We start from the raw sequence: 24,919 nt of genomic DNA on the forward strand, positions 1-24,919 counted from the left end.
TCTAAAGTTTCTTACGCTGCATTGAATGTTTATGTAGTCTTTAAACTCAATATTGTGCGGGTCCTGGAATTTGAGGTAAAATGACAAAAACCCTGGCACTGGAGTGGACACATTTTGCACATCTGGCCGTGACTGAGGTGAAAACAATATAATACAATTTATGACAGAATTTTAGGGCGGCAGAGGATTACGATTTATGGATCCCTGCATATAATAAACACTACAGTAAAGTCTCGTTATATCGATATCGGTTATATCGATAGTACTGCTTATTACGATACTATTTCTATGAACTCAAGGAGAAAATTGACATGCCGCAGGATCGGATATATCGATAGTCCGGTTATATCGATATTTTTTCAGACTCCCGAGAATATCGATATAACGAGACTTTACTGTATATCAATATGCTTTTTTTATACTTTTATACTATTTTTGCAATGTTACAGTATACACCTCAGTCTTCTGACATGTTTTTATTGTGCTTAGAATATCTTGTTTTTTTTTATCATTTCACCCCACACCCTCTTTCAAATTGCTGCTGTGGACAGCAAATGTCCCCATTGTGAGACTATTAAAGGCTTTCTGATTCTGATAAGTGAGGTGACCATCATCAGCCATCTTGAAAAAAAGCGATTCCAAAAAATGACGTCCAGATTCTGAATCTTTTCTCATGCAGCACATCATATGCCTTGATTCCCCAGATTATTTGTTTATTGTTACAATAACAGCTTGAATAAAACAGTCACAGTGTATATGTACATTATACAATTGAAGAAGTGCATCGTCGGCTCATCCTGATTGGCCGAATGCCCTCCAAACAAATCTAGTCTGGCAGCAGCACTCGTCAACTTTGGCCAAAGTCTGCAAATCCTTTAGTTGAAGCGAAGGCGTCGGGCTGCAGGGGGAAGAAGTACTGCTGGGGTAGGAGAAAGGCAGTGGCCTGAGAGGGCTGCTGTAGGGCCAGCTGCGCGTGAGCATGATGCGGCCCCCCCGTCGCTGGAGGGGACACGTAGGGCGGCGGCAGAGGCGGGGGCAAAGTCTGATGGGTTTGAGTGGGAGTGGAAGCCGGCGCGGAGACGGCGGCCGACACCAGGCAGCCGTGTTGCTGTTGCCCGCCGATGGAGAACCTCCGCATGGATCCGCCACCCCCCGCCGAGCTGGAGCTGGTGGTGGCCATGCTGGACTGCCTCGACGGGGTGCGCAGGCTGGGCGGCGCCGCCGTGAGGATCATGGGGATGGTCTCGCCCTGGCAGCTGCGCAGCGAGAAGCGGATGGGCTGTTGGGTGGGCTGCTTGGGCCGCAGGCAGGTGCAGCAGTAGACGGCCACCAGGGAGCCCGCCACCACGAAGGCCACGAACATGCTGCCCACCATCAGGAAAGGCATGTAGACGGGCTCTGACAACACACGCGAGGAAGCAAGTGAATCAAATGTTTTGCTGACGTCTCGCTAAGTGTGCTTTGTCTCGGGCCTTTTTCGAGCACACGTAATTGCTCGCAGGGTACTTTTGGCGGTACGGTAAAGCCATTTGAAGCTACATCTAAAAAAAATAGATGGATGTAGATGGATGGAGAGACAGACAGGGAGAGAGACAGACAGGGAGTGAGAGAGACAGAGACAGACAGAAAGAGGCAGACATACAGAGAGGGAGAGAAAGAGAAAGAAATAGCGAGACAGACAGACAGAGACAAGGAGAGAGAGAGAGACAGACAGAGGGAGAGACTGAGAGAGATGGGGAAAGACAGACAGACAGACGGACAGACAGAGGGAGAGACTGAGAGAGATGGGGAGAGACAGACAGACAGAGGGAGAGACTGAGAGAGATGGGAAGAGACAGACAGACAGACAGACAGACAGAAAGAGAGAGAGATACAGACAGACATACAGACATACACAGACATACAGACAGAGAGAGACACAGAGAGAAAAAGACAGAGAGACCGACAGACAGAGAGAGAGTGAGAGAGACAGAGAGAAAGAGACAGACAGAGAGAAAGACAGAGACAGACAGACAGACAAGGAGAGAGCGACTGAGACAGAGAGACACAGAGACAGACAAGGAGAGAGACTGAGACAGAGAGACACAGAGACAGACATACAGACAGACAGACAAGGAGAGAGACTGAGACACAGAGAGACACAGAGACACACAGACAAGGAAAGAGAGACTGAGACAGAGACACAGAGACAGACATACAGACAGACAGACAAGGAGAGAGAGAGACTGAGACACAGACAGACAGACAGACAGACAGAGTCAGTGAGAACCACGAACGAGGAAACAATTCCAAGTTACAAGTTCTTTACATTCCGACGTGCTGTCATCTTTTGAGAAAATGGAATGCTTTTAAATGCGCCTCATAGTGCAGAATGTGCAGTATCTGGAATTTCATTGACTATTAAAAAAAAATTGGTGCAATTGGTTCTCTGAGAGACTCTCATTCCTCCATACACGAATCGTAGCGTAAAACAAAGCTTTAATAACAATGTTTTCAGTGATTTTTTTTTTCAACAGAAGTTAACATAACTCCTCCTTCTGCCTTATGGATTGTCCTTTCACGGACGTATACCGTCACGTCTGTGGTTTTAGCAGAATTGTTTACTCCACATTGGAAGTACCATACGTCTGTCTTCTTTACACCACAGAAGGTTGAATTGTGAAGAAAGTCCAAAATCTTTAGACAGTGTCAAGGATGGACCGAAGCTACAGAAACAAGCTCAAATTTTGAATCGGAGACATTGAGGTTAGGAAGACCAACAACCACAAGCTGTCATGCTGCATTTTATTTAATCTATTGAGTGTGCAGTATTCGTATTTAGCAACACTTAACAGTTCTTCATCACTTTTCATGCTTTAAAGGACAACCGACGCCACCGGACAAGTTGTGTCCATAATTTGTCAAATCACTTCAAATGACGTATTTTACAAACATTCCACAGCACATCGCTATATTTTACGTTTTAAGACCCTCGCTGAATATTTGGGAAGTCTTGCTTTCGAGTTGATGACGATGCCTGACGTGACGTCACGTCTGGAACGCCCCTGACCGAGAAAGCGACATTTTGGGTACTTTGTTTGGTCTGAAAACTTCGTGTTGATCCGTGTTGATGGCGAAAAGACGACTATAGTTGACACAAATTCCCAGCAGACAAATCAGCCCATTTCCAACGGAGCTTGGGCGCCATCTTGTGCATTTTCTGGGACGCTACATTGAAGTCTAGACGCCTCAAAATGATCCGGAAGGACTTCTTTAATCAATTGCAAACATTTACGCTTTCCTCTTCAGAACTATTTGAACTTTGACTAAAAATATCAGCCTGCATGTTTTGGGTATTTTTGATGCTATACAACGATTTTCTGATGTCAGTTAGGCAACAAAAAAATGGTGTCGGTTGTCCTTTAAACATTTTTTCTCGCTAGTCAATGCAAATGACAGCGCATGTTCAGTTAGCTTCCACAAAGAGCACTGATGCCTCAAATCTTTTCCTCTGTAGGGCGACATTCCTGAAAAAAACAACAGGTTCAAATTACACTTCACTGAGTTTGGACGCTCATTCGGGGGAAATTACCAGGGTGTTTGTTTATTTTGTTAGGGAATTTAAAAAAAAAGTGGGTGAGCTCACGTTCAGGCCATTCCACACATTCGCCAGCCCGTGGCTGCTTGATCCGTTTGAGAAATTTGAAACGGATAAAACTCTCAAGAGGACCGCTGATAACTTCTCACTAGCCACAATGACTTCATGTAATTTTTTGAAATGTTTCAAAAGGAGCCAGAAGAATGACTTCACAATGGCTGAGATGGACCCTGAACCTTCTCCTGTGTCATCCCCATAAAGGAATGCAAGTTTAAATGCAGCTCTTAGATTAGCATCACAAATTAGCCTTCAATACAATCACTGCTCATTGCCTTAAAGGACAACCGACACCATTTTTTTTGTTTTCTGACTGACAAAATGAGCTTGAAAACTGGGCAGATTCAAAAAGTCCCGCCCCCTTGTTCATGACGTCACTATTGGTCACACACACTGACTTGCTCCAGACTCAAAACAATGGCTTAAGAGAGTTCAGATTCGGAGAAGATGCTTTCTTGTTACTCATCCAGTTATGAATATGATTCAAATAGTTCTCAAGAGGAAAGCATAAAAGTTTGCAATCAATTAAAGAAGTCCTTCCGTATCAATTCAAGCCGTCTGGACTCCAATGTAGCGGCCATAAAATGCACAAGATGGCGTACAAGCCCCATTGGAAATGTCTTATTTGTCTGTTGGGAATTTGTGTAAATTTACACATTCTTCATGCGTGTGACCGCAATTGGCTGTGACACACAACGATTCACCATTACGTTATTTATGTGTTTTCTTTCTAATTTCGCCATCAACACGGATCAACACAAAGTTTTCATACCAAACAAAGTACCCAAAATGCATTGTGTGTCGCTTTCTCGGTCAGGGACGTTCCAGACGTGACGTCACGTCAGGCATCGTCATCAACTCGAAAACAAGACTTCCTGAATATTCAGCGAGAGTCTTAAAACGTAAAATATAGCCATATGCCGTGGAATCTTTGTAAAATGCGCTCAGTAGAAGTCATTTGAAGTGATTTTACAAATTATGGACACAACTTTTCCGGAGGCGTCTGTTGTCCTTTAAACTGAAACAAAATAGTCGTTTCACCATTAAAACAGCAGCTAAATGTAACAAGGAATAAGCCACAACCTCATGCCATACTCGATGGCTAAAATCAGACAAATGTTCAGACCAAAATGTTTTTTTTTTTTCCGTGAGGCATTTATTATTTATTTATTGAATTTATTGAACAAGGAGAGAGAGAGAGAGAAAATTATTTATTAATTATTTATTGATTTATTTATCAATTGAATGACGCGATTTAAAAGAAAAACAAGCACTTATCTGAATGTCATTGATTTGCCCATTCACTGCCATTCCCAAATTAATTCGGAAATTGAAACTATGACATGGAACCTCATTCCCGAATTTGTTTGGGTTTTGTTTGTCCATGCTTGGGTGCCACTAAAGCACTGGGCATGGCCTCTGGAAATGTTCTTTTTTTTTCAACAAGAGGACAGCATTTCCCTTTTTTCCATGTTGGCGCTTTGTTGTTAAAGCGCTATCTAAACCAATATGTATGTGTTGCATTGTATTTTGGACAGCCGCCCTTATTTCAAGCTCATATAACTCAAGATTTACATAATTTAGGAATTAACTATTTTTTTCACATGAAAGAAGAGTGTCTAAGGTTTCTAACACTTTATTGAATGTTTATGTAGTCCTAAAACTCAATATTCTGTGGGTACTGTAATTCGAGTGACAATGATGAAATCATCATTTAGTGTGAATATTTCTTGATTTATTTATCTGGCTATCTAGCTAGCTTTCTCGCTAGCTATCTATTTGCTACCTGGCTTGCTTGTTGGCTATCTAGCTAGCTATTAGCTATCTATTGGAGTTACTTCCGGGTTGAGTGAACGCTGGCGCATGTGGCTGCCACTACTCACCCACAAAAAAACTAATCCTGTGACTGTAAAGTGACCTTGAGAAATATATTATTGATAAATGAAATATATTATTATTATTATTATTATTATTATTGCTGTTGTTATTATTGTTATTTATTATAATGACAAAAACCATGGCACTGAAGTGGACATATTTTTGCACGTCTGGCAGTGAATGAGTATAACATAACATCAAGAAGGCCCTTTCGCCCATTGCCGATTTTGGAATTTTATCTGACAACTAAAAAGCAGGACATCCAAAGCATACGAGACTGAAGACAAAATTACATCCACAGTTGGGTTTAATCAGCTCTTTTATTATTTATCATTTTATTTATAGTTTTATTGTTCTGGTGTTTACTGTTCTTTTAATTGTAAAGTGTCCTTGGGTGCTTTGAAATGTGCTTGTAAATTAAATTTATTATTATTATTATTATTATTATTGCCAAATGTACCACTTTTGTGCCTTTTGTATTCACTTTAGCTTTTACTTTGAAATTCACTTTGAAAATGAGGAATTTATGTGGGGAAACTGTTGAATGTGGAATGGCAGCAAAGAGAGGGAAACAATTTCTTGGATAAGTTTTAATGACATCTCCTAAATGGAATAATTTGACAACAATGAGAGAACATGTTTCTCCGTTGCTGGTTTTTGTGGGACATATCTTCAATTTAAGGTGCAAACCCATAAGCATTGTTGAGATGGAAGCAGAACTACTCAAAATATATACATTCGTTTAAATATACCCTGAAGTCACCATGAAATTAGAACTAGGGTCATGGACTCTGTTATGTCATACACATCCAAAAGTGGTTCATATCCTTTTTATTGTGCTGTTGAGAAAGTTATTTTGGGAAACCCAACTTTAAAACTCCTACAATTAATCATGAATATACATTAAAAAAATTGTAATGGATGTTGAAATTAGTCCGAAATGAATATTTTGTTGGTTGTGTATCTGCTAGTTTAAAACTGAAAAGCATTCGTCAAACTTGTCTGGAAAACTTACAAAGACTCAGTATTCTTGGATATGCTCACAAATGTCATCAAAATTAAACGAAAATATTTTGTGGGTTCAATTGAGGAGGCAGATCAGGACAGATTTTTTTTTTTAACTGCAAACCTAAAAGTCTGCATTTAATTCTGAAATGTGCTCATGATTTGACAAGAATTATTTTAAAACAATCACTATTTTGTGAGATTTTTAAACATCCAAATACTGCACCAAACAATGTCACTTAAAATAGTATATCTTATTCTGAAAAGGGTTTGTGTCCTCTTTGCCTTCTGATTTTGGTCAAAACAAGGGGATTGTTTTAACTTCAATACAGCCATTATTTAAGATTACTTAAATTTATGTTTATTTATTTTGTTTGACGATTACTTAAATCAGTGGTGTCCAAAGTCGGTCCTCGAGGGCCGCCGTCCTTCCTGTTTTCCAGCTCTCCCAGCAGCAACGCACCTGATTCAAATCATCAGGACCATTTTGATGCTGCTTCAGAGCTGGCTGATGAGCTGATCATATATATATATATATATATATATATATATATATATATATATATATATATATATATATATATATATATATATATATATATAATTTATAAATATAATTTATTATTACGTATTATTATTATTATTTATTTCAATGTTTATTAGAACCGCACGGTGAGCCTAAAATGGCCAGCGGGCCAGAAGTTTCCCACCACTGCCTTTACCGACATGAAAGCATGTTGTCAGGACCCTCCGCATTGATACGTACGCGCTGCATACTCGGTGTCGTCGGTGGCCGGTCGGTCGTTAGTGCAGCTGTCCTGCTCCAGGCGGGCGTCCGCGGCGGCGCAACAGTAGCGCAACGCGCACGAACCGCAGCACACGGTGGCGTCGGCCGTGTCGAAGTCCTCCGGACATTGAAAGCCGTCGTGGTAGTTGCCGCTGGCGTCCAACCAGCCGTGGCAGTATTCCCCCTGCGCGTCCGATATCCGCACATTCCACGTGAGGTATCCGAGCAAAAGGCAGTTAAGGAGGCGCACCATCCCGGCGAGGCTGCTTGCGGGTTATGATGATGATGATGATGATGTTGGAAGTGACGATGCGCTTCGGAACTCGACAAACTTTTCATCAAGTCATCTTGAGTCCTCTCATGAGCCGCATAAATCACGAACTTGGATCAAATTTGAGACAGTTTCGGCGAGATCGATCGTCGCCGTCTGCGTCATCCCTCTTACCGTAGCGGAGCTCCGCCGCCGAGTGAGCTGGACACGATTCGGACTCCGGCGTCCTATCCAGGCTACACATTCTTTTATTGGTTGGGCGTGACGTCATTTCCGAGCGCACCCAGTGTCTAAACGACGCCGACAAACGTGCGGAGTATTTTTTTAAGGCCAGACAGAGACAAAGTTTTGTGACTACAATAAATTTCGAGGGGATTTATAGCTTGGGGACTTGCAGAAAAATGCTTAATTATCGTCATAGTTTTTGATTTATTTTCACAAATGTTCCCCCTCAGATTTCAGTTCATTCCAAGCAGTCATCAAACATATTGACAACTCACAGGGATAAAATTCAGGTACTTTTATTGTAATAAATAAAAACACAATGTTATTACGTGACGAAAACAAAAGAACATCTTAACTCCCTGTCTATGCTGCAATTACGGAAGAGATAATTATGAAATTAAAGTAAGCAATCTCACTTTAAAATCAGAATTCTGAGAAAAAGATCAGAATTCTAAGATTAAAGTGAAAATCTTGCCAATCTTTTTTTTCAGTGGCCAGGAGTGCTCACACTTTTTCAGCATGGGAGCTACTTTTGAAATGACCAACTCAAAATAATGTACCCATTATATTTATTGGGAAATATATTGAGGATCCTTGCAATTTATGTTGATTTATAACCGCATATGTTGCACAACACAACATACAGTAACTATGTACATTTTTTGCCATTACCTGAGGTCACTCTGATAACTGGCAGACGAGACAAACGCACATTGAAAATGGAATCGTGAAAGTCCTCCTTCCCTTCCGTATTAAAGTGATACGTTTTTTTCTTCTTGGTCCAACTCCGCCACTTATTTTTATACTCTATGTTACGTTTAAGAAGAAAAAACAAGCGAAAATGAGGACGTAACTAACGACTATCTTAAATTTGCAACGCTCATGCGCATTGTTTGAGCACTTCCAGTGTACAGTACCTAATAATGAGATGTCATCTGATTGGTTGTCACGGTATCAATCTAGTGAAGAGATGGCTGATAGGCTGACACCATGTTTTTAATAAACAACTCAACTTTATTTGTATAGCGTTAGCTCATGACAATGTCGCATCACCTTGTCATGCCATTAAAGAGTTTAATGTTTCTCTTTAATTTGTAAATAGGTTCGTTGTCAGATCTCCCAGGCAAGTGACACACAGATGTGATGTGTCCCAGACCTTGATCGTGGCGTGGAGTCGAGCAGGGCGTTTCGTCGTGCTGTGAAGTCCGTCCTGTATGAGTCCGAGATGATTCTGATTCTCTCTGTCCCGCGACGGCTACTTTTATACCCATTTTCATGCGTGGGAAATGCGTCAGGCTGAGACGCACATCAAGGAGATCAAAGGGCTTGAAAGACATCAAGGACACGGTGCGCACCGGTGACGCCACACTATCGACCAAGAGTACCTTGGAGATCGACTGGTCGATCGCGTATGCAATAACTCGGGTAGATAACATGCTGATTTGAACACAATTTTAGCAAGGTTAGGTTCAAACCATCATGCCACAGAGTGGTAGTTACTTTGCTGTTTTGAGATTGGTTTGAAATAAAAGAAGCCCATTTTGACAAAGTAAGGAATAGAAAGTACGAGTATCTGTTTAAATGTAGTCGACGGTGAATACGCCGTTTGATTCCATTTACGGCCTTACTGTGTCTGTGCGGAGTTTGCATCTTCTTGTGCCGGCGTGGGTAAGGAGATCAAAGGGCTTGAAAGACATCAAGGACGCGGTGCGCACCGGTGACGCCACAGGTACTCCGGTTCCCTCCCACATTCCAAAAAGAGGTTTGGCAGGCGACGTAACCTTCTAAACTGTCCCGAGGTTTGATTTTGGGCACGGGTGGTTCGTTGATGTGTGGATGAGTGGATGTGTGGAACGTCCACACATCAACGAACACCTTTATTGGAGAACACTTGTTTTTACATTCACTGGATGCAAAAACAATTGTCCTAAAATGATGTCCCTTTTTCAACAGTGTCTGTGTTAGACGCGTTGAGGGCTTTGACTATGGTGCCCTCTTGTGGTCCTTTCAAACGTTGCTCATGGCTTCCCTTCGCCGCCATCCAGCTAAAGTAAGGATACAGATGCAAGCGTAAAATTATTTGATTCATGCGATTATTCGCATAATATAGGTAAGGAGCTGTGTCCAAAATTCAGACAGCAATAAGCAGCGACGTAAATTTCGTCTGCGTGGACGCGGACTTCACTCGACTGACTAAAAAGAAAGGAAGTCCCGCCTGTCCTCCACCCTCCGCTCCCTCAGCCACCTCCTTCCCTTCCGGACCAGGCTCGACATCGACCTCCCGCCAGGGGATTGGAGAAGCTACATGTCAGTAAATATTCGAGCCGTCACCACCACACGGCCCTCCCTCTGTCCTACGATAACCGAGCCTGGCATACAGCGAAGAACACTAACCCGAGCGCCTCTGCTTACCTGGACCCACCTGGCTAGTAGAAGGCAAGCATGGACGAAGAAATGCAGCCCGCCGACGAAGGCCCCTCCGCCGCCAAAATAAGACGCGGTGGCCCCACCAGGAGTCTCCACTGCAAATCGCGCCTCGACCGCTCCACCTCAAACGAGTCTTCGCTCTTCAATGACGCTCGACAGCTCACGTTCTGCCCCGACGAGCATTTCCCTTTCCAGACGCAGTATCAGGTCAGCTACCGCCAGAGGCTCCCTGGCGAGGGCGGGCCCAGCTGCGGGGTCCCTACATCGACCTCGGTGGAGGCAGTGGGTGGCGCCGCTCTCGGTACCCAGCAGCGGCGCACCATCGTCGGCATAGCAGAGTCCACAATCTCCGCTGGACGACTCAAGCAAGAATCTCCAGACTGCACTTTTGGGATCACTTCAGGTGCGTTCACGAGTTGAAATTGAGCGTATTTTACATGTTGGTGACCTTTTGGAATATTGCATTTTATGATACATTTGAATAACATTAGACTTTTACTTCTCCCAATAGCGGTAGTCACTTTTTTGCAGTGAACAAAGACAGCATAATCTCTTATTTGTTACAGGCTAGCATCATGTTGTGTTTAATTCCTTCTTGTTAACTGTGATTGATGTTCAGTTATAATGAGAGCAGCCATGATTGGATCACAGCCATGCACCGTAACACTGAACTCATTTGCTTACACGTGCACTCTGTGTGTGTGTGTGTGTGTGTGTGTGTGTGTGTGTGTGTGTGTGTGTGTGTGTGTGTGTGTTTGTGTGTGTATAGTATTCCCAATATCCCCTTTAAAGACATTGTTCCATGTCAGCCTGCTGTTTACACGGGTGGGTTTAAATGAGGGTGTCTGTGCCCTAGAAGGATGTGAGGGTGTGTCCAAGGCAGACCAAGGCTGAGATTAAAGCAATTAACCAAATTATTCTTGCTGGAGAAATTAAACAGGAGACACCTCATCTTCTAATCATGTTTTAATCATTGTATTTGGCAGATCGCTGCTGCCTTATTGTTGCTTTGCAGCGTCGTTGGAGTATTTGGTATATCATATTTGCATGCAACACGTGTGTAGTGCAATAGCCAAATATTATTAGTGCAGTAGATTTGTAACCAATTTGTTCTCATTTCACGACATTTTAGGTGTACTCAAATAAAGGTGTTTTTTTTAATCAGCTCGCTTTTAGATTCTAAAATGCAATGCCTTTGTTGTGTTCATATATGAAAACACCCAATGCAGAATTTATGAGGTTAAAACAATAATATTAAAACATATTATGACATTGATCAATAATTGGATTGGAACATGCCACTCATCTTCATAAGCAATGCGCTTAATGTTCCCTTTATGACAGGAAATGAACTTGATCAAAAGAAGCTCACAATATCGCCAATTGCAAGCATGTAAAATGGCCTTATCCAAGTATTGTGATTAAAACAAATGACCCTCTTGAATTCTCAACGCCTGAGTGTGTCGCTTATCCTGAGGTTTCATGAGTCTACTCGGCTGACTTTGCCACAGATGTGGCGAGGGAAGCACTAGGGGAGTAGCGAATGGATGATATCAGCCACATTGCCACTGTTACACAAAGACTGTGCATATTAATAACTGTGACACATCCGTTTCAGGCTTATAGTCACATCTGAGTGGTTGTGTGTGTATGTCGCGGACGTGCCTGGACTAAAAGTCTGGAGTATGATTAGTATTCACAAACAAAATCAGTTTTAGATGCAGTGATAAATATCCGTCAATGAATACCTCAGACAGTGCGGGTCAAATCATTGCAAAGGCTAAGCAGATTTGAACACTGATGTGTGAAATTAGAATATATATATAATATATAATTAATCTTAAACAAGAGAAACACACCAGATGGAGACACAAAGCTTATTATGCTTATATTACTAACAATAACAACAACAATAATATACTAATAGACACTTTACAGGAGCTTAAAAATGCAAGATAAAAGGTACACTTGAAGACAAGTACACGATTGACAATACATCTCGATCAGTGGTTCTCAAACTGGGTTCGATCAAACCCTATGAGTTCGGTGAGTTGGTCTCAGGGGTTCGGTGGATCCTCCGCAGCAGAGGTCTCTCAGTCTACTCTGCAGTTAGTGGGCACAGTCATTGAAAGAAGGGTTTGGTGAATGAGCATATGAAACTGGTGGTGTTCAGTGCCTCCAACAAGATTAAGAACCACTGATCTAAATGAACAAAAGGAAAATGGGTAAAAAGACTAAGATGTGTTAAAAGCATTGTGGAATAGATGAGTTTTAACAAATAACTTGAAGGATTGAAGGTCAGTACAGTTTCGGATGTATTGTGGTAAAGCGTTCCAGAGAATGGGGGCGGCTACAGAGAAGGCTCACCCCTCCACCCCCAGATTCTTAGCCTGGTCACAGGGATGTCGATGAGGTTTATGTTTGAGGAACGGAGGTTGCGGAAAGGAGTGTCTTGGTGAAGAAGGTCAGAAAGGTAAGAGGAGGCCTGATTGCGAAGGGCTTTATAGTTGTGTAGGAGTAGTTTAAACTGAATTCGCTGGGGAACAGGGAGCCAGTGGAGGTTTTTAACGATGTGTTCATGTAATCTTGGGCGTGGGTGAGTAGACGGGCCGCGGCATGCTGGATGTACTGTAGTTTATTGAGGAGTTTGGAGGTTGTACCGTAGAGGATGCTATTGTCATGTCATGGCTAAAGTACTTTACGGTAGCTGGGTAGAGTGAGGGGAATGCCAATTTTACAGATGACACGTCTGCTTCACCTATGTCAACTTTCATAAAACTGTTTATACCAGTTTTTTTTTTCTAACCCCTCTGAGTGTTTACATTTCGAGACTCCAATTGTTCCGGTGTGCCGGAACGGTTACAAGTTGGGAATAATTTTGTGAATAACATTGCATCTGAGTCTACTCGACATCGTAGGGAGTCTGTGGGTGTTGCGAGGATGGAGTTAAGTCACGGTCGCTACTCAGGAGGCTGCTCAGCAAATGGAGGGAGATAAAACAGGCAGAATGAGGCACAAATAGAACATATTACGTTGTGCCATGTTTATGCAATCCAACTGAAGGGACTGTCACTGGTTTTTGATCTATTTTTACTCATGCTTAAATATTTTAGAAGGCATGTTGGCCCAGAGAATTAGATGGGACAGACCAGCAACGAAAAAGGCTCGATCCCCTCTGAACCTCCGTTTAGTTTTATGGCACACGTAATAATGTCTGGTCAGGAGACCTGGGGTGTGTAGGGGTGGATGTGCTCGTAGAGGTAAGGAGAAGAAAGGGAAATTTAAAAATTTGAGGACAAATAAGATCTTCAAAAGAACTAAAAAATGTATAGAGAGCCAGTGAAGGGATGCCAGAGTAGGAGTTATGTGCTCCCTCTTATGAGTACCAGTCAAAACAAATTTGAACATTTGAACCAAGTTGAAGTAAAATCTTTTGTGTTATTTCTCAATTGTTCAGAGAACCGACTCATCTTAGACGCCTTCGCCAAGCAATGCAGTCGAGTCCTTAGCCTCCTCAACAACGGGCAGCTGCTGCAACCCCCGCTCTGCATCCCACCTAGCATCAAGACAGAGGATGGTTCTCCCGTCAATCATTGCTCTAAACTCGAGGAAAGTTCTTCCTCTTCGTCCACAGAGCCAGAAGAGGAGCCACAACAAAGCCATTTAAACAAACAACAGACTTCTGCCGTTCTACGCATCTTCACAGACTCACTCCACAATTATCTGCTCTCTGGGCAACAGCAACAATCTGGTCTGGTTTCGGGTTTCGAGGAAGACCAGTGCCACTCAGCAGAGCCCGGGTCAGAGGTCTCGCCCCCAAGACACACCCTTGTGGGCTGGGGCTCTCCGACGCCATCCGATTCATATGGGCACCCTTCGTCCACGCTGCCGGAGGAAGAGGATGAGGAGGAGAAGTGCTGCCTACGTTGTCTGGAGCTGGAGCAGGAAGTGATGTCGCTGCAGCAGGAGAACAAGGAGCTTCGCAACAGGCTGGAAACAGTTCCAGGTGCATTCCGTAAAGGCCGGTCATTAACGACTTAAAAGTTGTGGACAGAAGCTTTGTAAAACCTAGGAAAGTGTCACTTATTTATTATGTTTGCTCATTTTGATTCTGTCTAACTAGTAATGGGCTGACCGTTTACTGTGATTCTAAAAAGTACAAATGTCAATAACCCCTAATATGGGCTGTCACTGCCAGTGAGCTCTTCTTTATTTTGATGTCATTTTCCATCCGTCATCCATCCATCCATCCATTTTCTACCATTTATTCGTGGTCGGGTTGCCAAGACAACTGCTTTAGCAGGGAATACTAGACTCCCTTTCCCCAGCTACCTCTTCCAGCTCTTCAGGTGGGATCCTAAGGCGTTCCCAGGCCAACTGGGAGACATCGTCTCTCCAGCGTGTCCTGGGTCGTCCCGAGAGCATCACCAGGGAGGTGTCCAGGAGGCATTTTAATCAGATGCCCGAGCCACCTCATCTGGCGCCTTGACATTGAGGAGATCCTCCAGGATCTCCAAGCGTCTTACCTTATCCCTCAGGGAGACCACAGACACCCTGTGGAGAAATTTCATTTTGGCTGCTGGTATCCGGGATCTTGTTCTTTCGGTTACGATCCATAGCGCGTGACCATAGTTAAGGGTTGGAACACAGATTGACCAGTAGTAAATGGAGATCTATGGCTCAGCTCCTTCTTCACTAAAACCAACACAAGTCCCCATCACAGATTTTGATCGCCTAACAGTACTAGTTGCTGATACCAAAAATATTGTAACTGTGTTCATGTTTGTTTTCTCATGGGTTGTCATGTCTGCAGTTCCCTGTCAAAATGTTCTTGACTACTTCAAGAATGTTGTTGAGTTTCACAACCAACTTGCACCGCCAATACCAGAGGAGCCACTCATTGAGGTGAGGGTCAAATGAAAGCTCAGTTGTAGTCCGTCAGCCGGCTTGATTTAAATGTAGTGTATTCCAAAATTGCTTTTTCTATCTTTGCAGGAAGAAGAACAGATGACAGTCTTTGAGGTGAGTTTCTTTTTTTGGTTTGTTTCATACCCTATAAGTTATTCATAATCAAAAAAAAAGTCTGGTGTTTTAAAATCTCACTCGGGCCAGACGCCATCATGAATCAGATGTCAGTACGTAGTGTATATATATATATATATATATATATATATGGCTAAACTACCAGTAAAAATGCAGTTTGCTGACGAAGTTTCTTGGGTAAGAAGCGAAACGTCCGACACCTTCAAAGAAGTACAGATAACGGCTGCTTTTCGTCGATGGACCACTCCTGTACGACAGAGGTTACGGATGTTTTTGTCTATGCACCAAACAGCAGTTCAGAGTACCCACCCTTCCTGGAGTCTGTTCTGTTTTTGAACTTGATCACGTATTGTCTGTAACCAACACTATGTTCAAACATAAGGGTGTCCATATGGCGCAAGGACACCATGAGCCGCAGTTCAATGATAGTCATGTCATCAAATTTGCGGTTGCATGTTTTGGACCCACAAACGTTTTTAGTCCTGGAAACAGTTCCAGGTGCATTCCGTAAAGGCCGGTCATTAACGACTTAAGAGTTGTGGACAGAAGCTTTGTAAAACCTAGGAAAGTGTCACTTATTTATTATGTTTGCTCATTTTGATTCTGTCTAACTAGTAATGGGCTGACCGTTTACTGTGATTCTAAAAAGTACAAATGTCAATAACCCCTAATATGGGCTGTCACTGCCAGTGAGCTCTTCTTTATTTTGATGTCATTTTCCATCCGTCATCCATCCATCCATCCATTTTCTACCATTTATTCGTGGTCGGGTTGCCAAGACAACTGCTTTAGCAGGGAATACTAGACTCCCTTTCCCCAGCTACCTCTTCCAGCTCTTCAGGTGGGATCCTAAGGCGTTCCCAGGCCAAATGGGAGACATCGTCTCTCCAGCGTGTCCTGGGTCGTTCCGGGAGCATCACCAGGAAGGTGTCCAGAAGGCATACTAGTCAGATGCCCGAGCCACCTCATCTGGCGCCTTGACATTGAGGAGATCCTCCAGGATCTCCAAGCGTCTTACCTTATCCCTCAGGGAGACCACAGACGCCCTGTGGAGAAATTTCATTTTGGCTGCTGGTATCCGGGATCTTGTTCTTTCGGTTACGATCCATAGCGCGTGACCATAGTTGAGGGTTGGAACACAGATTGACCAGTAGTAAATGGAGATCTATGGCTCAGCTCCTTCTTCACGAAAACCAACACGTCCCCATCACAGATTTTGATCGCCTAACAGTACTAGTTGCTGATACCAAAAATATTGTAACTGTGTTCATGTTTGTGTTCTCATGGGTTGTCATGTCTGCAGTTCCCTGTCAAAATGTTCTTGACTACTTCAAGAATGTTGTTGAGTTTCACAACCAACTTGCGCCGCCAATACCAGAGGAGCCGCTCATTGAGGTGAGGGTCAAATGAAAGCTCAGTTGTAGTCCGTCAGCCGGCTTGATTTAAATGTAGTGTATTCCAAAATTGCTTTTTCTATCTTTGCAGGAAGAAGAACAGATGACAGTCTTTGAGGTGAGTTTCTTTTTTTGGTTTGTTTCATACCCTATAAGTTATTCATAATCAAAAAAAAAGTCTGGTGTTTTAAAATCTCACTCGGGCCAGACGCCATCATGAATCAGATGTCAGTACGTAGTGTATATATGTGTGTATATATATATATATATATATATATATATATATATATATATATATATATATATATATATATATATATATATATATATATATATATATATGGCTAAACTACCAGTAAAAATGCAGTTTGCTGACGAAGTTTCTTGGGTAAGAAGCGAAACGTCCGACACCTTCAAAGAAGTACAGATAACGGCTGCTTTTCGTCGATGGACCACTCCTGTACGACAGAGGTTACGGATGTTTTTGTCTATGCACCAAACAGCAGTTCAGAGTACCCACCTGTTGGGTTATTTTTTATCGTTCGCCCTTGGTTCATTGCTTCGACGGGTGTTGATGGAGATCGATGGTTAAATCATCAGGGAGCCAGGACTTGAACAGAAAGTTGATTTAATTTGGAGAGCACGGGCATTGTAGTGTTGCGGACGGAGGAGGGAGCGCATGGAGAGAGCGAGAAACGGGCTGCAGGAGTATTTATGCGGTGCATAGCAATGACGCGACAGGATGTGACGTACTAAAAGTGCGACATCGTGTAAAGGAAGGCAGGATATGACATACGAGGAAGTTCAAAATGTAAACAAAGATTACAGAGCGATGTTTAGAGATGTTTGTATGGCGAATTACCCTAACATCTCCCCCCTGACGAACATTTTTAACATCGGTCGAGGTGAACAGAAAAGAAAATCATAATGGAAACATTCTCAAATCAAAGTCATGTCATTCTCTAGCTACAATAGTCAAATCTTCATGGGATCCTGGATGGTGATCACCAGGATGACGAGTAGGAACAAAATCGTTTGTAGCATTTGTCGCAAGCAGGCCCAAGGGTGTGGTACAGACGACGAGCTGGTGAATGGGAAAAGGTGTGTGATCTTCGGCTCCAGTTGTGCATTGGGAATCTTCTTGACGAACGGTGTGGTGTCCTCGCGAGTCCAGACGAAGCTTGTAGCTGCTAAGACGGCTAGCAGCTCCGCAACCGGTCCATCCCACTTTGGCGTGGCCCACGTCATCTTCTTCATACCGCATCTCTGTCCTGTGGAGACTAAAAGAAGACTTGTGCCAGGTCACATGTCAAAGGGATGGTTTCATTCTGCACAGCACCCTTTCTTGGTGTTTCTTTCCCTATCAAAATCTGTCTCATCGTTTAGGCTCTGCAATGTATTCTCTCACAGAAATGGCAGACATTGTTATTGTTAGATTTTAGTTGGTTAGTGTATGTTAGTTGTTAGTGAGTCTGCATTTCTGGAGGGCACCGCTTTCTTGTGGGAATGATATTGCAGCTAACATCACTCAACACCAAAAGTGAAAATTTTGGCAATGATGATCTAGGCTATTGCCATTCCCCCCTGTTGAGACATGAAAAGTCTCAATTTGCCAATTGGGAACGTGTTTGCGCGGAACACGATCCCTCTTGGACATTGCACAGATCATCAATACGACCAGTCAGACCCTAGTTCGCTGACGAAGCCTCTTGGATAGGAGGCGAAACGTCCGAAACCTTCAAATTTGTACAGATGACGGCTGAAGAAACTTTCTCATCGATGGACCACTCCTGTACGACTGAGAGCTTACACAGACATCAATTTGCATAAAACTGCTTGTCAATCATTGGTAAAAAATTTGGAGTCCAAATTTTGGCATGTCTCTCAACACCTGCATGAGAACTAATTCATGTAGCGTGTACCACGGAATTTTTGTACATTATTTTTGTACATACTCCTTTTCTGGCACCCAAGCAAATCATCTCTGCAAAAAATGTGTTTTTGGTGGACATTTGCATGTCACCAAATTGTATGGGTGGAGGACAGCCTTCTACAATTTGCACAAGTTGACATGGTCGTCAACATTACGGCGATCTGTGTAAATGGTCATCTCGTACTCGCCTTTTGTCATTCAGTTGGAGGGCACCAGTTGACAGTCAGTTTCGCTTCTGCGTAGGACATCCATTCGTGCAACCCAGCTTCATCTGCGGCCACCCTGGCACGGATTCCGCAGGAGTCCTCCCCTTCTGAAGGATCTCTTTCTCTCAATTCTGAAAGAAGCTGGTTAGCGTGGAAGCCCTACACAATATCTCTGATTTCGCCTGAATCTCTGGCTGACATCGGTGCCCACTCAACTCATTTGCCAATTTCGTTCTTACCGGCGAGAAATTCCTTTAATGTGCACTGCATCCAATTCATAATAATAATAATGATAATAATTCACAATCAAATCAATCTTGAGGTTATCCTGCACTTTTAGTCGTAACTATAAACTACTTTTGAACTGACAAATGTCATCACTGTACGCAAAGGCAGCCAGAAGATAAATTAGCATCTGCATGCTGTCTTAATAAACGTTGGATTTCCTCCATTGCATCTCCAACATTGAATACTTTCGATGCAATCAAGCCTAATTGTAACAATTCGTTGCTCGCTAGATGGTTGGATGAGAAATATGTGCAATAAAAACTGTCATGCATTACAATAAATGCCACACATTACGCTTTTGGAAAACAAACTATTCTCAATATGGACTTTGTCATTGATCCCAAATCATCAGGTGGGTGTGCCAACTCTAGTTCTGCAGGTGCATTCCACCAGCCATTGCGGCCTCTCCTTTGTTGGGTCTCCTATGACAATTGGAGCAGAGATTAAACTTTGTTTCCAAAAACACCAAGAATGCAAATTCGGTTCGGATGATACTCCGGATGAAAATCACAGGATGGGTGGATGCAAATGGCTTGAGCACCCCACAGTTCATCAATTCATCCTGCAAATGGAACAATTTCTCAACCATCATCCCAGCTCTGTTTGCGAATTGTTGCTTTACACATCATCTGCACAAAAAGCATAATGAAAAAAGTTCAGTCATCAAATTTTGCAACTCCATCTTTTCCTTTTGAAATTAATTTCTCTGCTCAGAAACTAGTAAAGGTGCATCCGATCAAATTCAATTTATCGTTATTATGAATCAAATCATCTGCTCTTTGATTTCAGGGGATGACAACTGTCAGGTCAAAACCAGTGTAATGATCACGTCACAATCATTATCTTAATAAATCTATAACTTTCCTTCTATGAAATGTCCAATAATCTCAACTGGTGAATCTCTGTAAGGACTTAATCACCAGCAAATTTAGTTACATTTCCCTTGCCAATTCCATCCAATTCAAGACAAATGTTCCTGTTATTCAGCCCAATTTACTGACCATTTTATTTACTTTTTCCAATTGAACCGTCGTTTACGAGCCAGCACAGTGGGGCCTCAGAATTTTCTCTGGGTCTTTTAAACCCCTCTTTGAAGCTCTGTGCTGACAAAAACCCGTGATAAGAGGCATCGTAAATAACTCTGGCTTGTTTCAAATGGCTTGAACAAGCTGTGTACAAGTTGGTTCAGCTCTGTTTGACAAACTAAACTCATAATTTTATAAAGTCACTCTTTGATTCTGTCATTTTATACAATTTCCATTCCATTTCGCATTTGCCCAAATCAGGATTTCAAAATGACTTGTCTTCCATGGAAAAGGGCATGTAGCTTCAAAAGAGTGAATTAATCATAATCATTTATCATTGAATCTAGCACCATCTATCTTGCTGATTTCAGTTCAATTTGAGATAAACATCCTTATTTCCTCAATTGAACCGTGATAGAGGAAAAACTTGAGCAAAAAACATACATGATCGTTATCCTAAGGAATGCAATGGTCTCACTGCTTAAACACCATCCCCCAGTTTTTGAGACACAGCAGGCCAGATCCCAGCAGTCATAAATAACTCCAAAACGCAAATGGCCAATGTTCAAATCGCTCTTGAGAACAATGTGGCACAATTTCAACGCTGATAATTTTACAAATTCACTGTAGTTCGGCTTATGTCTATTCATTTGTCCGCTGTCTTCATTTATTCGCTCACTCAGTCTAATTAATTATTTAATTCAGTTTTTTTTTGTTTCAAGTAGACGGCATTCATCAATAAGCTATGGAAAAAGAAACAGTGTTATGTCATTCATGAGGACGTCGAGCGGAGACAAAAGTCTCCTCGCTGCATGGTTGAACAGGTCTCCCGATGAGACAGGACAGCCCACTCCATGGCACCCGGTCGAGTCCTCTTGTGATGACAAGGGCGCCTCGGTTCTGTGGAGAAGAGAGGCCTCGCGGCAGAATCAAATTCGGCAGGAAGAATGTTCTCTTTATTAATTTTATTTTCGTCTATTAACTTGTTCGCGAATGAATCAATTTGCCGATCTCAGAATGTGGTTGTGAATTCACCCCCCATCCCCCTCTTACGGGTACAGAAAGAAGAATGGTTTGGTTTTCTTAGAAGTTTACACAACGCGCGCACATACACAACAATACATAAAAACACACAATGCATGCACAAAAAGACGAAAGACAAAACACGAAAAGGGAAGACAAGAACACACACACAAGGACTGCTCCCCCTAACGCCCCCCTCCTCCAGCCGACCACCCTCTGCCCCCTGGACAATGAAACTCCCTGGGAAACCCCGTAGCAATGGCTAGCATTGTTGACCATGTGCTAGTGTTGGTGAATTAAATGAAATTACGGTAATCCACAATATCGCGTCAACAAGCAGGCCTCGCCGAGGGAACTAACGACCCCTCGTCTCTTGTGGGTACAAGCAGAAGCGCACCAAAAGCTAGGAGCTTTTGTCTCTTGTCGACAACCATTCTAGCTGCAGCTATTTAAAACAATAAACCTCCGGAGTGAAATTTAAAAAATCTCTCAATTTCCCAATTTCACTACCGGCCCTCGCGCACAGTGAATTCCAAAAATCCACCCCTTGTGAATATTATAATTAGAATTATTCTGGTCTTACAGTACGATAGCCAGGGCGCGGCAAACCAGACATATCTCGATAAATATTAGGATCGATCAGTCGCGTGTATTTTTCCATTAATACACCTTAGGCCCGACTTAATGTGGCCCGCCTTGGCTCGATCATCAGAAATAGAACCCATAATTTGAACATGGGATATAATCAGATGATATCTTCCAATAAGTCGCGTTACTAGCCTCGATATGTGGATTACACGCAAAGAAATCCTTCTGGCCACAAAGGATTCCACATTCGTTCACCCAACATAGCAGCATGCTAGCGGCACTCACCCGTGAAACTCAACCGTGTGGTCAGGTCAGAATGAAGAGGCGCTCCCATCACGCACCCCTCAAGCGCTTCGGACCCAACCGGCGCGGGTTTCTTGGCACCAGAATGTTGGGTTATTTTTTATCGTTCGCCCTTGGTTCATTGCTTCGACGGGTGTTGATGGAGATCGATGGTTAAATCATCAGGGAGCCAGGACTTGAACAGAAAGTTGATTTAATTTGGAGAGCACGGGCATTGTAGTGTTGCGGACGGAGGAGGGAGCGCATGGAGAGAGCGAGAAACGGGCTGCAGGAGTATTTATGCGGTGCATAGCAATGACGCGACAGGATGTGACGTACTAAAAGTGCGACATCGTGTAAAGGAAGGCAGGATATGACATACGAGGAAGTTCAAAATGTAAACAAAGATTACAGAGCGATGTTTAGAGATGTTTGTATGGCGAATTACCCTAACACCACCCTTCCTGGAGTCTGTTCTGTTTTTGAACTTGATCACGTATTGTCTGTAACCAACACTATGTTCAAACATAAGGGTGTCCATATGGCGCAAGGACACCATGAGCCGCAGTTCAATGATAGTCATGTCATCAAATTTGCGGTTGCATGTTTTGGACCCACAAACGTTTTTAGTCCACAAGACGAAAAATAGCTTCATTGTTCCGATACTTTTGGAGGCGAGACAGTGTGCTAGCTCTGGCCAGTATGCTCTTGTCACTAGCGGCTAGTGATAAGTGTAGTTTTCGCAAACTATGATTGGCTAGTGATTAGCCAATCATAGTTTGCGAAAACTCTGACCAGCGCCTTCAAGAAGGCGTTGGTATCCCTTTTGGGTTGCCAACTTCAAATATGATTGGTTAAAGCAACAGTTTGATCAACACGTTTGATGTGACAGGGCCCGCAGAACTGATTATGAAGTAGTCCAGGTAGATTTCTGACCCTGGTAACAAATAATGGCTGAAATGTGATTGGGTAAATGCTTAAATACGAATACACAAAAATCTGAAAGTAGCACAAGGGAAAAGTAATGAAAGGAAGCTGAAAGACAATTTGAAATTATGTAATAAGGATTCATGGACAAAATATAATTAACATTAGTCTGTGATTCAGATATTTTTAGGCCAGCAGAGAAGGGCATGCATTGATGGTCCGCCATTGTGTATACCAGTCTCAAGGTGTGAAAACAATTCCTACTCTATACAGGGAAGCAAGCAGCTCCTGGAGAACTACCCTCTCTTCATCACCAATAAGCAGTGGGACGAGGCGGTCAACTCCTCTAAGAAAGACGGCCGGCGACTTCTGCGCTACCTGATACGCTTTGTCTTCACCACCGACGAACTCAAATTCTCGTGCGGCCTGGGCAAACGGAAACGGTCGGTCCACTTGAAAGAACCGGGCCAGGAGAGACAACCGCTCAATCCTGTCAAAGTCAGCTGCCTCAGAGGTACCAAGCGGCGGACTGTTCGATAGAGATGAGGGTGAAGTAAAGAAAATAATTTAGCTGTAAATCATGAATGTATACCTGGGACAACATACAAAATACAACAAAACTAAACACATAAATATTTTCTTTCTTTTTGTCCAACTGTCTTGGTCAGAGTTCATCCGAATTCACTGTGCCTCCAATCCAGACTGGTGGATGCCCTCCGAAGAGCAGATCAATAAAGTTTTCAGCGACGCCGTTGGACATGCTCGGCAGGGCCGGGCCGTTGGATCTTTCATGGGCGGCGGAGGAGCTGTTGGTCGTGTCCTCTACCTGGACAGCTTTGACACACATTTGTCTCAGGCTGAGCTCTATTTGAAAGGCTGTCACAACGGCCAGCTTGACTGAAAGAGTAAGTGTAGCTACATCAGTTTTCCAAATCACTGACCGTGTTCTGTTATTTTTTAACGGGAATGGGGAACCTGTCAGGGACCAAAGTCCTTCAAGGGACATATTGAATTTATGAAAAATGTGAATGTGACCATTAAAACATGTTTCCTCATATACCATAAGAGCAAGCATATTTTTTTAATACAGTATTTTTCGGTGTATAAGGCACACCGGAGTACAAGGCGCACCCCAAATGGTGTATTTTCAAACTTTTTACATAAATAAGGTGCACTGGACTATAAGGCGCACATTTAATGAATGAAAAAAGTTTTCCAAATATAATACAGTATATAAATATATATATATATATATATATATATATATATATGTGTGTTTTCCTAATAGAAGGCGCACCACATTATAAGGCGCTACAGTAGCGGCCGGGGTTATGCACGACTTCTTCTAAAGTGGGGAATGGAGGTAGTGACTTGTGGCTCAATATTACTTCACATATAAGGCACGCCTGCGTATAAGGTGCAGGGACATATTTTGAAGAAAATCCGTGCATTTGGGTGCGCCTTGTACACCGGAAAATACAGTAACAGTAGCACTGAGGTTGTATTTGTGTATAGGAGGGCCAGATCATATGGTCTCACATGTGGTGTATTGGCCATAAATCATAACTTCCTCACCCTTGCGTGAGAAAATATTTCATGTGAGGGTCTAAAAAGATCAAGATGATGAAATAGAAGCTACCTTTCAATGAATTTTGTAGTCCAACTGTAGTTCAATGCAAGTTAGACTCCAAGGGGGTTCTGGAACCAGATTGATGCCTTCTGTTTGCTATCTTTTCATTGTTTCAGTTACCGTGCAAGAAAGTGGCAGATTGTGGAAACCAACCATGATAATGATAATAATTGAATTGGATTGGATTTGCCTTTATTAGTCTCACAGTGGAGAAATTGACATTATTTAATAATAATAATTTAATACATGTCATTTATAAGCACTTTTCAAAACTATCAAGTTCACTTTACAGTCATAGGACAAGTGTTTCTTTGGATGAGCAGCGGCTCCCACACGCCAGCGCTCACTCAACC

At 42.7% G+C, this 24,919-nt stretch overlaps 2 protein-coding genes across 3 annotated transcripts; one reads left to right on the plus strand and one right to left on the minus strand.

Annotated features, from left to right (window-relative positions):
• Window positions 1-380: 380 nt before the first annotated feature.
• On the minus strand, window positions 381-7,834 carry shisa3 (shisa family member 3). Its single transcript, XM_089021604.1, has 2 exons — window positions 7,284-7,834; window positions 381-1,398 (listed from the first exon to the last, which is right to left on the minus strand). The coding sequence occupies exons 1-2, from the start codon at window positions 7,555-7,557 to the stop codon at window positions 848-850; spliced, it is 825 nt and encodes a 274-aa protein (XP_088877730.1). The 5' UTR covers window positions 7,558-7,834; the 3' UTR covers window positions 381-847.
• A 272-nt stretch (window positions 7,835-8,106) lies between these two features.
• On the plus strand, window positions 8,107-23,993 carry bend4 (BEN domain containing 4). 2 transcript variants are annotated; one of them, XM_089021615.1, is made up of 6 exons: window positions 8,107-10,630; window positions 13,685-14,233; window positions 15,041-15,132; window positions 15,223-15,249; window positions 23,210-23,450; window positions 23,605-23,993. In XM_089021615.1, the coding sequence occupies exons 1-6, from the start codon at window positions 10,243-10,245 to the stop codon at window positions 23,835-23,837; spliced, it is 1,530 nt and encodes a 509-aa protein (XP_088877741.1). In that variant the 5' UTR covers window positions 8,107-10,242; the 3' UTR covers window positions 23,838-23,993. The 2 variants fall into 2 exon arrangements, with proteins under 2 accessions (XP_088877741.1, XP_088877752.1); XM_089021626.1 differs by lacking the exon at window positions 15,223-15,249 and adding an exon at window positions 16,756-16,782 and having other exon boundaries at window positions 8,108-10,630.
• The last annotated feature ends 926 nt before the right edge of the window (window positions 23,994-24,919 follow it).

The sequence above is a fragment of the Hippocampus bargibanti genome, linkage group LG02 (assembly GCF_051943395.1).
Source record: "Hippocampus bargibanti isolate YZ-2025 linkage group LG02, ASM5194339v1, whole genome shotgun sequence".
Lineage (NCBI taxonomy): Eukaryota > Metazoa > Chordata > Actinopteri > Syngnathiformes > Syngnathidae > Hippocampus > Hippocampus bargibanti.

Bases quoted from the DNA above. Each gene is read 5' to 3' on its own strand.
- shisa3 (XM_089021604.1), bottom strand. From the start codon at position 7,557: ATGGTGCGCCTCCTTAACTGCCTTTTGCTCGGATACCTCACGTGGAAT. The intron at 1,399-7,283 runs GTACGTATCAAT...GTGTGTTGTCAG, and splicing joins CGACACCGAGTATGCAGCGC to AGCCCGTCTACATGCCTTTC.
- bend4 (XM_089021615.1), top strand. From the start codon at position 10,243: ATGGACGAAGAAATGCAGCCCGCCGACGAAGGCCCCTCCGCCGCCAAA. The intron at 10,631-13,684 runs GTGCGTTCACGA...TCAATTGTTCAG, and splicing joins CACTTTTGGGATCACTTCAG to AGAACCGACTCATCTTAGAC. The intron at 15,250-23,209 runs GTGAGTTTCTTT...TACTCTATACAG, and splicing joins AACAGATGACAGTCTTTGAG to GGAAGCAAGCAGCTCCTGGA.